Source organism: Accipiter gentilis, chromosome 24 (assembly GCF_929443795.1).
Source record: "Accipiter gentilis chromosome 24, bAccGen1.1, whole genome shotgun sequence".
Classification (NCBI taxonomy): domain Eukaryota; kingdom Metazoa; phylum Chordata; class Aves; order Accipitriformes; family Accipitridae; genus Astur; species Astur gentilis.
The window spans coordinates 4,896,580-4,910,092 of NC_064903.1; the positions used below are offsets into that span (position 1 = coordinate 4,896,580).

Here is a 13,513-nt window from a genome sequence, read left to right on the forward strand (position 1 = left end):
AATTTACTTTTGTGGAAGATTTTGCTTCTGTAACTCAGGGAGCCTGTAAAGGGGTCTCCAGTTTGCGCTGTTCTCCGAGCGGAGATTTTTCTCAGTTCTCTCGCGGTTCCCTCCCAGAGGAGAGGGAGCCCAGCCGGTGCCGAGCAGGGCTCAGCACTCTCACCTGCGCAGGACCTGCTCCCAGGGGCAGAGGCGCGCTGACTGCTCAGCTGTTTTCTACGCGATTGCTTTTTTCCAGCTGCACCTTTGGGACAGATTTAGATCATTTTATCCCTTCTAGCATGGGAGCGTGCATCTGAATGAAACCGGGCACGGTGAGGAAGCGGAATCAGCCTTTTCGAACGCCAGGCTCTTTCTTTCCTCCCTGCCTGGGAGGAGGCTGGGTCTGCCAGAGGCTGCCGCCTCTCCAGCAGAGGGGCTCGGTCCTGGGGTTTGTCGCCCAAGCCGTTTCACCTTCACTGCCGGCACGGCACTCCGAGCACCGGCGCTCCGCACCGGTACGGACACGGCTTCTCCAAGCAGCTCACCCCAGCGCTAGCTGAGGACTGGAGCGCGAAGCCCATTGTCCCAGCGGCTCCCTCCGAGGCTCCAGCCGAGCGCAGGGCACCTCGCAGAGCCGAACCGACCGGATCGGATCGGAGCCGCGCTCCCCTCGGCGCCGAGGCCGGGGATGAACTGCAGCGAGGCGCGGCGGCTGCAGGCGCTGCTGGGAGCGCTGCTGCGGGACCTGCGCCGCGGCGGCAGCGGGAACGGCAGCGCCGAGGGAGCCGGGTTCGGCTCCGGTCCGGGGGGAGACGCCTCGCTGTACATCCTGCTCATCATGATCTTCTACGGCTGCTTGGCCGGGGGGCTCATCCTGGCCTACACCCGCTCACGGAAGCTGGAGTCCAAGCACGATCCCTACCACCTCTACATCGAACGCGACTGGGGCCACGGCGGCGGCGGCCCGGGCCAGCCGGCCCAGGAGGGAGGCCCCGGCTGATGGGAGCGCGGCCTGCTCCCGGGTTGGTTTGTACCGCTTTTCATCAATAAACGCCTGCACCGCGTACGTAGGGAGGCCTCTCTCTCATCAGTCGTCTTCAGAGCTCAGTTTAAGGTCGTCGGCCTTAAAATCGGTCCGCGCTCTACCTCGTTTGCCGCCCCGCGCAGTGCCGCTGCTGCGGGCAGCGCTCCGCGTTCCTTCAAAGCGGCTCCGCTATCGTGCGACGGGCCCTCCGGTCGCTTCCGAGCACCGAGAGTTACGCCAGGTACAACCGATCGGGAGGGTCGGGTCTCGTTCAGTTAAAGCAAGGTTGGTTTGGCTTACGTGGAAGCACTCGCCAGAAAGAGCTTAGAAAGCGATGTCGTTCCCACGCGGAAAGCGCCAGCGCCCCGTCCACCTCGGTACGGGGCTTTGCCCACGCACGGGAACCGCCGAAGCCGTCGGGAACATCCTTCCCCACGCGGAGACGCGCGGTTCCAAGGCTATCTTTGTACAAGTTAAACCTGAAGAGTAAAACAACCTACAGCGTACGCTTTCTACAAAAAAAGCTAGGCAGGCAAAGGTTGCTTCTGATGTTCCAGCCACGTTAATAGTCTTATCATTGCTTGGTTTGGTTTGGGTTTTTTTTTCAGATAGAGATTAGTGAACAATTCCGAGGAACAAGTACCTTCACTAGCAATGCTGCACTACACAATCCAAACTACTATTTGGATTTTACCCAAACCGCACTGCAGGCAAAAGAAGCTTTGACATTAAATTCAAGGGAGGAGAGATTTTTACGTTGTAGACTTCGGTTTCCTAACACTTGTGCCTGTTCTTTCCACAGCTGAATGGCTTTCCTATATTTGGCAACTACTGCATCTTGCTATCTCTACTATAACTGTGGGAAATCATTGTAAACTGAATACCTCAAGTGATGAGTTTAAAAAAACAAAACAAAACACAAGCCCTTGAGAGGAGCGGCCGTTGCCAAGTCAGCTTTGTCACTGTAGAAAACTACCACAATATCCACAGACCAAATTACAAAGTATTGTTACATATCAACCAGTATCTTGTGAATACTTAGACATTGTAATAATTTAAAAGTATGGGGCACGGAAAAAATTCAAGCTCCAGAAACAATTTCAATGGGAGTATATGCAATAGTACTACATGCCAGCGTTCTATCAGTAGATGTATGTGAAATCTTTAGCTTGGCAAAGAAAACGCAGTAGTTAGCATCGTGTGGGGAAGAGGATGTCAGAGAAACCAACAAACTGCCTATATTCTTAAAATCCCCTGTCAAGCAGTTAGACAACAGTAAAAGTTCTAGTCAGCTACCTCCATCTGCAGGGGTTCAGACAGTATCTCTGGAAAATGCAAGTGCTAACTTCAGCCTCGATTTGTTGAAGAGCCATAAGCAATACATAGATGCACACATTTATATATTTTAAGCTGCAGAAGCTGACTGTCTAATGAAATTTCACACTGGGATAATTAAAACAGTGTATCAGCCCCACTAGAAGATTTTCTGTGAGGATTTCCTTCGGTACAATCAGAATTAGGCTGACCACAACCAAAGTTTCCCCCTATAAGAAAAAGGGAATCGTTATGCACATCCAAACCCTTTTATTTAACCTGTCTCGGTGATTAACTTCTCTTTTTCTTGCCTGACCGCTGCCCATCAGCAGGACTCTGGCCTCTAAGAGGCATTACAGACTAACAGCTTAGAAAGTGTTTGGGAACTACCGTGCTAACCGCTACCCCTGAACTCAGATTAGACAAGTATAGGGGAAGGACTGTTCCAGTTTTCTTGAGAGATCTGCAGACATTAAATGCAGTGGACACTCAAATGTGTGCTTAACACATTGTATTTAATATCGGCTGGTGACTAACTGCCTTCCACTGCTTCATTCTGCAGACAAAGCTGAAAGCTTGTTGTGGCAGTCCCTCTGAGTCAGTGTCCAACAAATACCACTGATTACGTACCTTCATAATCCATTTCTCTCCCCCCCCCAGGGGACTGTATTTGGGTCCTACCTAAGGAAAAAAAAAAAAAAAAAAAAAGGACTACCCTTGTGAAAAAGTTTACCCTTCATTAGACGGTTCACAAATACGGAAAGCACAAGACCTCCTGCCAAGTAACAAAGCATCTAATTCTAATTATCTGCTGTTCTATCTGTACCTTTCAATAACTGAAAGAATCACAAGGTCTCAGCGAACTGTAGTTATCTGCGATTTACATCAGTCCGTCTATTCTTACAGTTCAAACAGATGTTTAAATAAGATAACATCATCGTGCATTAACTGGAGCTTACACTGGAACAAGATATACACCATACATACAGATATGCTTAATACAGTTTATCTTTTTTCCCATAAACACACAGTACCATTTTTTGTTACAGTCCACATACTGTTCTAAACTCTGTTAATCACAAATTAAAGAGGAAAGTGTACCATGGAATAGTTATAGAGGGGAGTTAAGAGTCCTATGGAACTCAGACAACAGAACTACCCACTCGAATGAACCCCTCAGACTTTCCAATGAAAGCAACACCCGCAGAGTTCAGCTGGGAACAGGAACCCTACGAAACCAGGTTAGACTGCCCTACCAAGCAGCACTGCCCCAGGGCCGGGAGAAAATGAAAAATAAAATTAAGCCTTTCAGAGTAGCAAAACGTCAGTCCGTTAGGAATTCAAGCCTCCTAAATCAATTCAGTTACACACAAGAACTCACAGTGCCCCTAAGGATCGTTCCATCCAGATGAGCCTAAGGATTCAGCACGGATGTGCCGAGTTCTGAAGAAAAGTCTGCTTTAAACGCTCAGAACCTAGGAACATGCCGTAGCTGGCAGAAGGTTACGTTGCAGAGCCGGTAATGTAAGTTCACGTCGAGTTCATTCTTACTCTGTTGGCACGAATACACACACCAAAGTACTCGAACGCCCAAGAGGAATTCATATTGTGGCATACAGAGACCTCCATAAATAAGTATTAAGCCCAGCAGCAACATTTATTTATTTTTGTTTGTTTTAATCAGTCCAATACATTGTGTACTGGTTGGAAACGTTAAAAAACCATGAAGCTGCAAACCCACTGGGACTGAACTGAATTAGATTGGAAGAAAACAAAAATTGGCCACTGAAATTCAACACACTTTTTTCCATCAATAGTATATTCTAAGGCACCTGTATTACTGATGCAGGGCAAAATGGCCATTTAGTCAACATAGTCCATTCAATCACTGGACACGAAAGATAACAAGATAGATTTATTTATATTATTAAACCCAGCCTTCTGAAGAAATAAGCTCAGCTGTCAGTGACCTACTTCTTCTCAGTTAAGATCAGAAAAGAAAAGCTTGTTTAGAAAGACTTAACTATTCTTTTCTTCAGCCCAGGGAGAATACTGAAAGAGCAATTTCTGGATTCACTTTCAACATGCATGCAAAAATATCTTCTGTTTTGGCCCTAAATGTGATTTCTTTTTCCCAGCACTCCTAAACCTTTACACTGCATCAGCTGTCAGAGCCTTGCTCAGGATCATTACAAAAAGTGGCTGCTTGCAAAACCTCACTGAAATCTACACCTTCAAACACAGCAAGAACATTACAATATATTTCACATTGTTTCTAGAACAATGTCTGTTTCCACGTAACTGTTGACCTTGCATTAGCATCCCCATCTTTTCATTGCCAGCAACTAAAAGCTGCTGTCTACACCGTGTAACGTTCAGTAGTAATCTGATGTTTTAAACAGCAAAATAAAGCTAATAAATCACCAGAGTTGTCATGTGAACCATTCCTTATTTGAGTGTTTCATTTCTTCTTAGCAGAGAAACAGCAGAGGCACAACAATATGCTCTCTGTGAAAATATTTACAGTCCAAGGATCTGCCAGAAGTTTTGCTTGACTTCAGGTAATTTTTGGACAGCAGTCTAAACTTCAGTAAATTTTAGAGGGAAACGTCAATTTGAGATTGTTACTCCAGCCAGTTCAACACCCTTTACTGCCTGACAGTGCTCTTGGGGAGGCATTTGCTATAGGGTGGTTATTCCAGCCACATTTTTTTTACTGCAGCGCTGACAAAGAGCTCACAGCCAGCCTGCTCTGCAGTGCCCAGCACCATGCTGCGACAATCAGAACACATAACTCGTACCTAGAACACGAGTCATAAAGATAAGGAAGCCACAAATTACTTCTTGCACTTTTAATATCATAAGAACAAACTATGAAAACTTCTAATAATAAAAAAGCAGAACATCAGGTAGGGTTATTTTTTTTTTAAATTAATCTTACAACAGGTCTTAAACAATTTCAAAAACTTACAAAATATATTCAAATGTAGAAAGTTACTTTACTGATAAAACAGTATTTATTTATAACGTGCTTTTCTCCAAGCAGGATAAGGAAGCATGTGCATATCAAAACTATCAGAACAAATCATTCATACCACCTGAAAAAGTCACTCTTCTCCAGACCAAGGAACAGCACAAGTATTTTAAGTGAATTTAACTGTAGTACGCCAAAAGAACAAAGCAACATAAACACAGTGACTAAGAAAGACAATACAGGGAACATACACAAAAGAGAAGATCTGTCAAGTCTTCAGGAGCCACAATTTACTATGTGGAAGTGCTTAGCTCTTCAGCTGGCTTTGCTTCACCGACGAGTTGTACATTAGTAACGTGGTATCAAACAGCAAAAAATGGTAGTATTAACTCCCATTTACAGCTTAGAGCATAAACATGTTCACTTTATAGACACCCGTTGTAAATTTCTGATATTAGAGCAGAATCAGCAACAAGGAACACTAAACCAGCCAGATGGTTTTGTACTGAACAGAATAAAAAGCATTTGTAGGTTCTCTTCTGCTAATTTCTCTCCAAAAAACCCTGTACGCACACCAAGTCCAATTCCAACTACACATCTTACTAAGTAAGAGTTTAAACTGGGTTTGTCCAGCTAGGCCAGATAGTAAGCTTCCTAGGTAATGTTCCATGTAGTGGCGGCTTTTTTTTGTTTGGTTGGGGTTTTTTAATATTAATTGCAGAAGTCAGATTTAAAAGCAGCCTGCATTTGAATAACATGAAAATAATTGAGAAGAATAACATCTGATTGAAACATTGCCTCATATATTCTAAATCTCCCAATCTGCCTAGAAAAAGCTTAAAAACTACTATACAAATTAAAACTTGAATTAAAAAAACCTGGTAAGTATTTATTTCCAGGACAAGCTTATCAGGTACAGATAGAAGTGTGTCTTCTGGTGACTGCCTTCAAAGTTCAACAAGCAAATGCTACAGTTGCACCCATTACAACATTTCAAAAGTCAACACCTGTTTTGTGTATGCAAAGCCGGTCTGTAACACTACTTATGTCATCAACAGCAAATTAAAAATAACAGAAAAGCACACCATGCCACTGTCACAATTCAACAATGCTGTATCAATTAACAGGCAAATTTAGGGTTAAGTTTTCTTTTCAAACTTCTAGAAGAAATACAAATATATGAACCTCGCATATTCTGTTAAGAACAAACAGTAATTAAATAGAGCGACTCCTTCTTCACTACATACAGAAATAACAATGTAGTTACAGTTTTCAAAAATTCTGGACTTCTTGCATTGTTTTGCAGGAATTCATATTCTTCAGGCTGAAAAACAGTTACACAATAGTTCAGAACATAAACAGCTTCTGAATAGAGACAGGTTACTAATTCTAACTTAATGATGTAAAGACTAGAGTGCCTTAAAAAGAAATAAAATTACCCATTCCACTTAAGCATCCCATTATTTGTGGGATTATGTCGCAAACTACAGATTTTTTAAGATGTTTTACACAAGTTAGACATTGTTCATTTTCACAGTTTTCCTGATTTAAGTCATAAAAACAAGTGAGCTGCAGTCGTAACTGGTTTTGTATTCAGGTTGCTGCTGTCACTGCAACACATATTAAGATCAGCGTTACAAGTTCCCCTCATGTATTTTCAGTTACAAGCAACTGTACTCTCACATATATAGCTAAACTTTGTTATATTTTTTTTTTACTCAGTTTCAAATAAATGTACCACTTTGAAACAAATCTGCTATTCAGATTTACTCTTAAGTTCCCAAGTTAAGACGGACAGTCTTAACCTGCAGTCTTGAAAACTATTTTAAAGCAGCTGAAAGCTTTAAACTGCAAATTTAAAGACAAACAAAACCCCCAGAATCAATAATTAAAGGCAATATTTAAAAAGAACATGAAAACTACAGCAAAAACCTGCATGAGAGGATGGTATTTGCGTTCAGAGCTGTTCTTCTAAGTTGAAAATAATCAAAGCACCTGTTCTGAATAACAGTACTGAAGAGAAAAATTGAAGGCTTCACAGTAATGCACACTTTCAGTGCCACTTTTTTACTATAGTGTTTCCTGAAAAGACAGTAGGGAATCAAAACCTGCAGACTGAATATGGGAAAAATAGTCCAAACTGCATGGCAACAGAAATTACAGTTAAAGCAAACAGAAACAATGTAACTGACTTATTTCTTACACTGTAAGACTTCAAAAGAAAAGTAATCAGTTTGAAGTCCTTCAGGTGCATGAGACAAGAATTATTGGCACAGGAGCTCTGAATCGTTCAGCATGTCCTGCGTATGGATCAGTGTAAATTAACTACAACCAAAGGCTGAGAAGCTTAAGCCAAAAGGAAACCTGATGAGACTATTTAGTCCTTTCATATCAGACTGTAACATTAGCTTTCCAATGGATTATTTGAGAGATTACACACTGAGGAGCTGTATTTCCTACTTTCACAAACACCAGAAATCATTGTCAATCCTTTCTAGCCTCTTACAATCAAGAGTAGGTAGCTTTGAGAACTCTATCTACATGCCATAAGCATCTTCTCCAAAAGAGGGAAGATGCTACTGTAAAATCAGGTCTTTTCAAGTTGAAAAAATTACACGTTTGGTCAGAATTGTACATTAAGAGGATTTTGTGTTCAAATAGTAGAGTTTCAGCACTACACACAAGAGGTCTGGAAGTGGCAGCATAGCTGCTTGTAAGGCATTTTAGGAATGATTCCAACACACCTCACTACCTTGAGCATTTTATTACGTTCAACTAACACAAGCAACCTCTCACGTTTTATGATTGTTTACTACTAAACCCATGGTCATCGGGATCAACTCCGAAACGTCTGCAGACCTTCCAGAATCACAGCTGCAACACGAAGAGTTAGCGTTTCCCATATGTGGAGAATGGCTGTCCGTACCGCTAACTTCAACATGTCGAATGAGAGAGGTCACTTCCCGTAGCCAATCCTCACTAACTGGCCCAGTCCTGAAAGCGGAAACAGTCACTGGCGATCTTCCACACTGTGTTGGTAGGTGTGGCTTGTGCTGTCAGCAAGAAGTTCTGATTGAAGTAGCGCTGCTTGTCACCATCAAATTTTACTGTCCCACTTGTCACCACGAGGACTGTTGTCTGGCCTTGAGTAGCTTGCTCTTCACAAGGAGAAAAAGTACAAAGAAAACAACTCGAACAAAGGCTAACAGGTAAAGAAGTAGGAAACATACACAGAAGTTTCATTCAATTCTGATTATCCTAGTTATAGGCTAACAATTTGTTACACACCCATGAAAAGTATAGTTTTGTTGTACCATTTCTACACAGACAATGGTGTATTTGCTCACCTACACTGCTTTTTAATGGCTTTTCTATTTTCATCTCATGTTGTTCATTTTAGAGGACTATAATGAACACCCGAGTTTTTGCTTAGAACAAGCTCTCATTATTTGAGATATACATATATATATTTATATTTAGCAAGTTGCATACACTTTTTTCCCCTGCTATCAGAGATTATATCTTTTTCACAGCAGAGCAAAGCAAGCGTCCTTGACCACAGGCTTTTTCCTCAGAGTCCCAAAATATCTGTTAGAAGGGAACTTATCAACTTCTCAATTATGTAAGCCTTTCATTAGCAACTGTTAATTAGAAATCTGAAGAACTTAGCATCTATTCTAGATGTAGAGAAATCAAAGTACATACAGGTTAATGATTTGTTCCACATTATACTGCAGGTCAGTATCAGAGTCTACAGTAGAGGTCTCTTGACTTAGAGATTGTCAAGGACAACATAACCTGATAAGCCAGACTTTTTCAATACATAAAAATACATCGTGTTTGAATACTATCTTAAGAAAAAAGTCCTTAAAATATTTTCCCAGACATGAGACAGTGTGGAGTCGCTGCACCTCTTGATTTGTGCTTTACTTATGCACAACTTGACATTTCAACCCTCAGTATTTTCTCTAAGCTTGTTCCAAAAGAAGTATTAAGCACTATTATAATTGCAGTTCACTTTCAACAGTTACAAAAAGACTGAAAAATAAATAAGTAAATTGTAATACAATCTTACCATGAACGGGCTGGCAGTCCAACATATTAACCTGGAATTCACTAGATGGCAACATTTCAAAAAATTTGTTCAGTTCTTCTTGCCCGGACACTGCATTACCATTCCAAACTAACGTTGCTTTGTCCAAATAAAGTCTTGTTAAAGCCTGAGTGATTATGAATATACATATTTGGGGAAAATGTGTAAGCACATACAATGGACAAGACACAAACCAACATTCTTTAAATCCTTATGTTGTGAATTATTGATTTCTTCTGTTACTGTGACAGATAAAATGCCCTCCTGAAACATTAGCTCCTTATAACAACTAGTGCTCCTGACCAAGAATTAAAAATAACTGAGCATATTCTCTTTTATAAGTTGCACAGTGACTCATATGCCTCCAAATTTAAATACTGATGAGTTTCTTTCAACACAGCTAATGACAGAACCGAACCAGTTGCTAACAAAAGGATAGTGCTACCTTTGCAGAAAGTTTATTGCCGATTTTTTTTTTTTCGGGGGTGTGTCTGCTCACAACACAGATTACTTCAGAAAAGGATAATTTCAGGTAAAAAAAGAACCAACCAAAACGGCAGACAAGACCAGGAACACTAGAAACTTAAAAAGGACAGTTATCTGCAGCAGCAGACCAGAACTTCCCAAATGTTTCATAAGCTGTAACAGTCAAGTAACTGCCTAACTCTCCTCCAAGCTGTTGAAACATCTCTGCCTAACCTACTTTGCAAAGTGACTATGAAGTAACATGCAACTCCTGATATTTTCACATAATCTAAAATTATTAAATTACAGCTATAACACATTTAAAATTCCAAAGAAGAGCCTCCACAGATCTCTTTTGGTGCACATTATCTATTAAATGATACCACGTCAATGTGGTCCATGAAGACTTTCAGAGCCAGATAGAGCTGTTTCCATTTTACCCTCAGGCACTCCTGAAGACTCCCAGAAATAGAAGTAATAACTGCTAATAAAAAAAGTTTGGAAAAAAAATAAGCTAAATCCTGACCTCAGAGACAAATAAAGCAAGTTTTATCTGCCTGTATGGACCAAATCCTGTACCTGTAAAACACAGCTGGACACAAACTGAACTATTATCATGAAGAAGTCTAAGGCACTTTCTAAAAGGGCCCCTTTTACAACAATGCTACACAGTAGCGTAAGGAATCCTCTACAGGGCAGTCTAAGAGGAACAGAGGTCTCAACCTGGCCAATACAATACATGGTAAACAACTTTCAGGTGCTTTCAAGGCTAAGGCTAGTTAGAAAAACATGCAAGAAATGTACGAGACAGTTCTCACTATTGTAAAAAAAATATCTACGTACCCTTCTTCTTTTATCCATTGTCTCATAATAGATGTTGACAAATTCATCTGCAGCTCTACAAGCTTGATCCACGTAGGTTTTGAAATCCTGGAGAGAAGAAATCATACCAAATACTTAAGTTAGGCCATTTTATGCAACCTAGCCATCTACACAATTTCTCCAACAAATCACTTTGTTTGGTCTTCTCCATCCTCACTGAAAGATGATGTCAAATAACATTGAAATTGGTTCCAAACTCCTTTTCTACATGCAGGAGATACCAGCTTTTAGCAAGGTGACTGTTTTAGGATTCATTCTGAATGCTGATAAATTTATTGTATTTAAATTGTAAATATTTACATTGAAAAACGGGCGACAGCTGGCTCCAAGTGGTGTGAACATGCGATTATTCAGTGAAATATTTGTTGCTGTGATGGCTGTTCTGAAATAAAGTTAAGGAACACGATTTATTCAACATATTTCTGAAAATTAGCAAGAACTCCATCACACTGCCACCATAGTCTCATTTTTAAAAACACATTTATATATACATATATAAAATTTAATAAAATATATATATAAAAATGAGAACACGCACACACGCTGGATGTATTCCAGTATCAATCACTCCACTGCTATATCCACACTATATCTTTGGTAAAAACCAAACACTTCTCCTCACATCTCATCATTTGCCTTACACCTCTCTATTTTATTCATCCAAAGGTAACAGCCTTTGTTGTCACATTACTGCACTGTGATCTCTTTTGGTTATTTGGTCGGTTTCTTTAGGTGTTTGGCCCTTGACCTCTTACAGACCCTGAACTGTGACATCCTGGAAAGCAGTGATTCTGCTGCCCATACATCTACAAAACTGCATTTGGTTCTGTTATGATATTTTGTTTAAAATATTATCATTTATCATTATTCTATTTCAGCATTATATTCTCAATATTTGCAACTCAATCAGTACTTCACAGTTTAACTACTTACATTTTCTCGACAGCCTTTAATGAATATAAACCAGAACTACCATGAATTCCTCTAGTATTACCACAAGAAACACTTCTATTCAGAGAAAGTTCCATACTGCAAAATACTTACCAGCCTATCAAATAATCCCTGCTTACTCCACAAAATCAAATACTCTCATGTTACTACATACTACTCCTTTGATCTCCCTCTGTAAGGACACGAGCCTGCTCTTCACCTTCCTATCTTCTCCAGCAATTTCTGAACCCACAGACCAATTCCAAACAAAGATGACCAAGTGATCTTAAAGACGCTGTATTCCAGCAAGGGCCAAGAGAAACTTTTTGGCACCAGGAGGCAAAGAGTATTGGACCTCCCACTAAGGGAACAGTGATTATAACTCAGCCTGTTATGTTATTTAGGGTAGAGGGCTGTTACCTCCCGACCAGCACACGCTTGCACACGTAAACTTTCTAACCAGCAACCAAACATATTGCCATTTAGCTGCCAAACACACAGAATGGCAGCGAGGAAGAGCGTTAGGGAAACACCAGGAGACTGGAATGAGCTGTTAGGGCACCTGCAATATAAGTCAAATGGAAGATAAGCTTTGTTAGTTTTGATACTCTGGGCAAGTTCTTTATAACCAAAGCCCGTAACACATTTTTAAATTCTGAGAACAGTTTAGGCTGGAAGAAACTTCTGGAAGCCACCTGGTCCACATCCAAGCTCAAAGCAGAGCCAACTTCAAAGCCTGATCTAACATCAAAGGTAGATCTGACCACTCAGGGTCCTATCTCCAGCCACGTTTTGAACATCTCCGAGGATGGAGATTTCACAGTTCCTTCGGGCTCCTGTTCCAATGTCTAATCACCTCACTCGGGAATCTTTCTTCCTAGTGTTTAACAGGAAAACCACAACTTAAAAACCCAACCAACCAACCTAAAAAAAAAAAAAAAGCCCTTGAGGACTCTGACGACAATTCCAAGAAGTTAAGGCCTCTCCAAAACACGGTGGCTCATCACACAAACCACTGCCTGCCCTCAGGCCCCTGTACAAGGATGCCGCGGCCGCTGGAAGCGAAGCTGGAACGGCGGGGAACCCGCCGAAGACATACGGACACCGGCTCTGCCCCGGGAGCTGCCAGCGGCTGAGGGGCCGGTGGGAAGGAGCCACGCACCCCCCCCCCCCCCCCGCCCCGCACTGAGAGGCTTCCCTCCCTCCCCGCTCCCACCCGCAGCCGGGACACCTCCTGGCACCCCCGGCGACCCTCCCCGCGGTTTCAGCACCTCCGCAGCCTCAGAAGGTTCGGCCCCGAGCCCAGCTCTCGCCGGCCCGGCCCGGCGCCGCGGGGACTCACCACAGAGGCGGCCATGGGGAAGGGAGGCGAAGCGCGCGGGCGGCGGGAGGGCGCCGGATGTGCCCCGCGCTCGGGTCCGCCACTTCCGGCCGCCCGGCGGCGCCGCGCCGAAAAGCTTCCCCCGCGCCCCGCCGCCGGGCTGAGGTGGGCGAGGACGGGCCTGGGGGTCGACGTTCTACATCGGGGCCGGGGTCCTCGCAGTCGCTGGAGCTTGGTCCGAGGACGAGCCGCGCTCGGGCGAGGAGAGGGAAGCCAAAGGCGTCGTTTTGTAGCGTTTGTAGAGCGCGGGTGGGCCGTCGGTGGGTGGCCAGCCGTCTGTGAGGCGGCCTGGTGGGAAGCGGTCTCCAGAGAAGGGCGTTTCTTCCTCCTGCTTCGAGAAACAACAGGTGTTCGGTCGCTGCGAAGGTCTGAGGGTAGCTCCAGGACTGCTGCGGCTCCGCTGCGGCACTCAACGCTAACGAAACGCGGTGATCGGCTTCCTACCTCTTGTATCGGTAATAGTAGTGT

General features: G+C 42.9%; 2 protein-coding genes across 5 annotated transcripts; one reads left to right on the forward strand and one right to left on the reverse strand.

Annotated features, from left to right (window-relative positions):
• Positions 1-404: 404 nt before the first annotated feature.
• Positions 405-1,020, forward strand: KCNE5 (potassium voltage-gated channel subfamily E regulatory subunit 5). The gene has a single exon (XM_049827838.1). The coding sequence runs from the start codon at positions 671-673 to the stop codon at positions 980-982; it is 312 nt and encodes a 103-aa protein (XP_049683795.1). The 5' UTR covers positions 405-670; the 3' UTR covers positions 983-1,020.
• Positions 1,021-5,157: 4,137 nt separating this feature from the next.
• On the reverse strand, positions 5,158-13,091 carry NXT2 (nuclear transport factor 2 like export factor 2). 4 transcript variants are annotated; one of them, XM_049827835.1, is made up of 5 exons: positions 13,007-13,068; positions 12,085-12,226; positions 10,696-10,782; positions 9,370-9,514; positions 5,158-8,452 (listed from the first exon to the last, which is right to left on the reverse strand). In XM_049827835.1, exons 2-5 carry the CDS (start codon positions 12,136-12,138, stop codon positions 8,274-8,276), a joined length of 465 nt encoding a protein of 154 aa, XP_049683792.1. In that variant the 5' UTR covers positions 12,139-12,226; positions 13,007-13,068; the 3' UTR covers positions 5,158-8,273. The 4 variants fall into 4 exon arrangements, with proteins under 4 accessions (XP_049683792.1, XP_049683790.1, XP_049683791.1 ...); XM_049827833.1 differs by lacking the exon at positions 12,085-12,226 and adding an exon at positions 11,035-11,116 and having other exon boundaries at positions 13,007-13,063; XM_049827834.1 differs by lacking the exon at positions 12,085-12,226 and having other exon boundaries at positions 13,007-13,091.
• Between the last annotated feature and the right edge of the window lie 422 nt (positions 13,092-13,513).

What these genes read in the sequence shown, in the direction of transcription:
- KCNE5 (XM_049827838.1), top strand. Translation starts at nt 671, where the DNA reads ATGAACTGCAGCGAGGCGCGGCGGCTGCAGGCGCTGCTGGGAGCGCTG.
- NXT2 (XM_049827835.1), bottom strand. Translation starts at nt 12,138, where the DNA reads ATGTTTGGTTGCTGGTTAGAAAGTTTACGTGTGCAAGCGTGTGCTGGT. An exon ending in CAATGGATAAAAGAAGAAGG is followed by an intron (nt 9,515 to 10,695) that starts GTACGTAGATAT and finishes ATAATCACTCAG; the next exon opens with GCTTTAACAAGACTTTATTT. An exon ending in GGACTGCCAGCCCGTTCATG is followed by an intron (nt 8,453 to 9,369) that starts GTAAGATTGTAT and finishes CTCCTTGTGAAG; the next exon opens with AGCAAGCTACTCAAGGCCAG.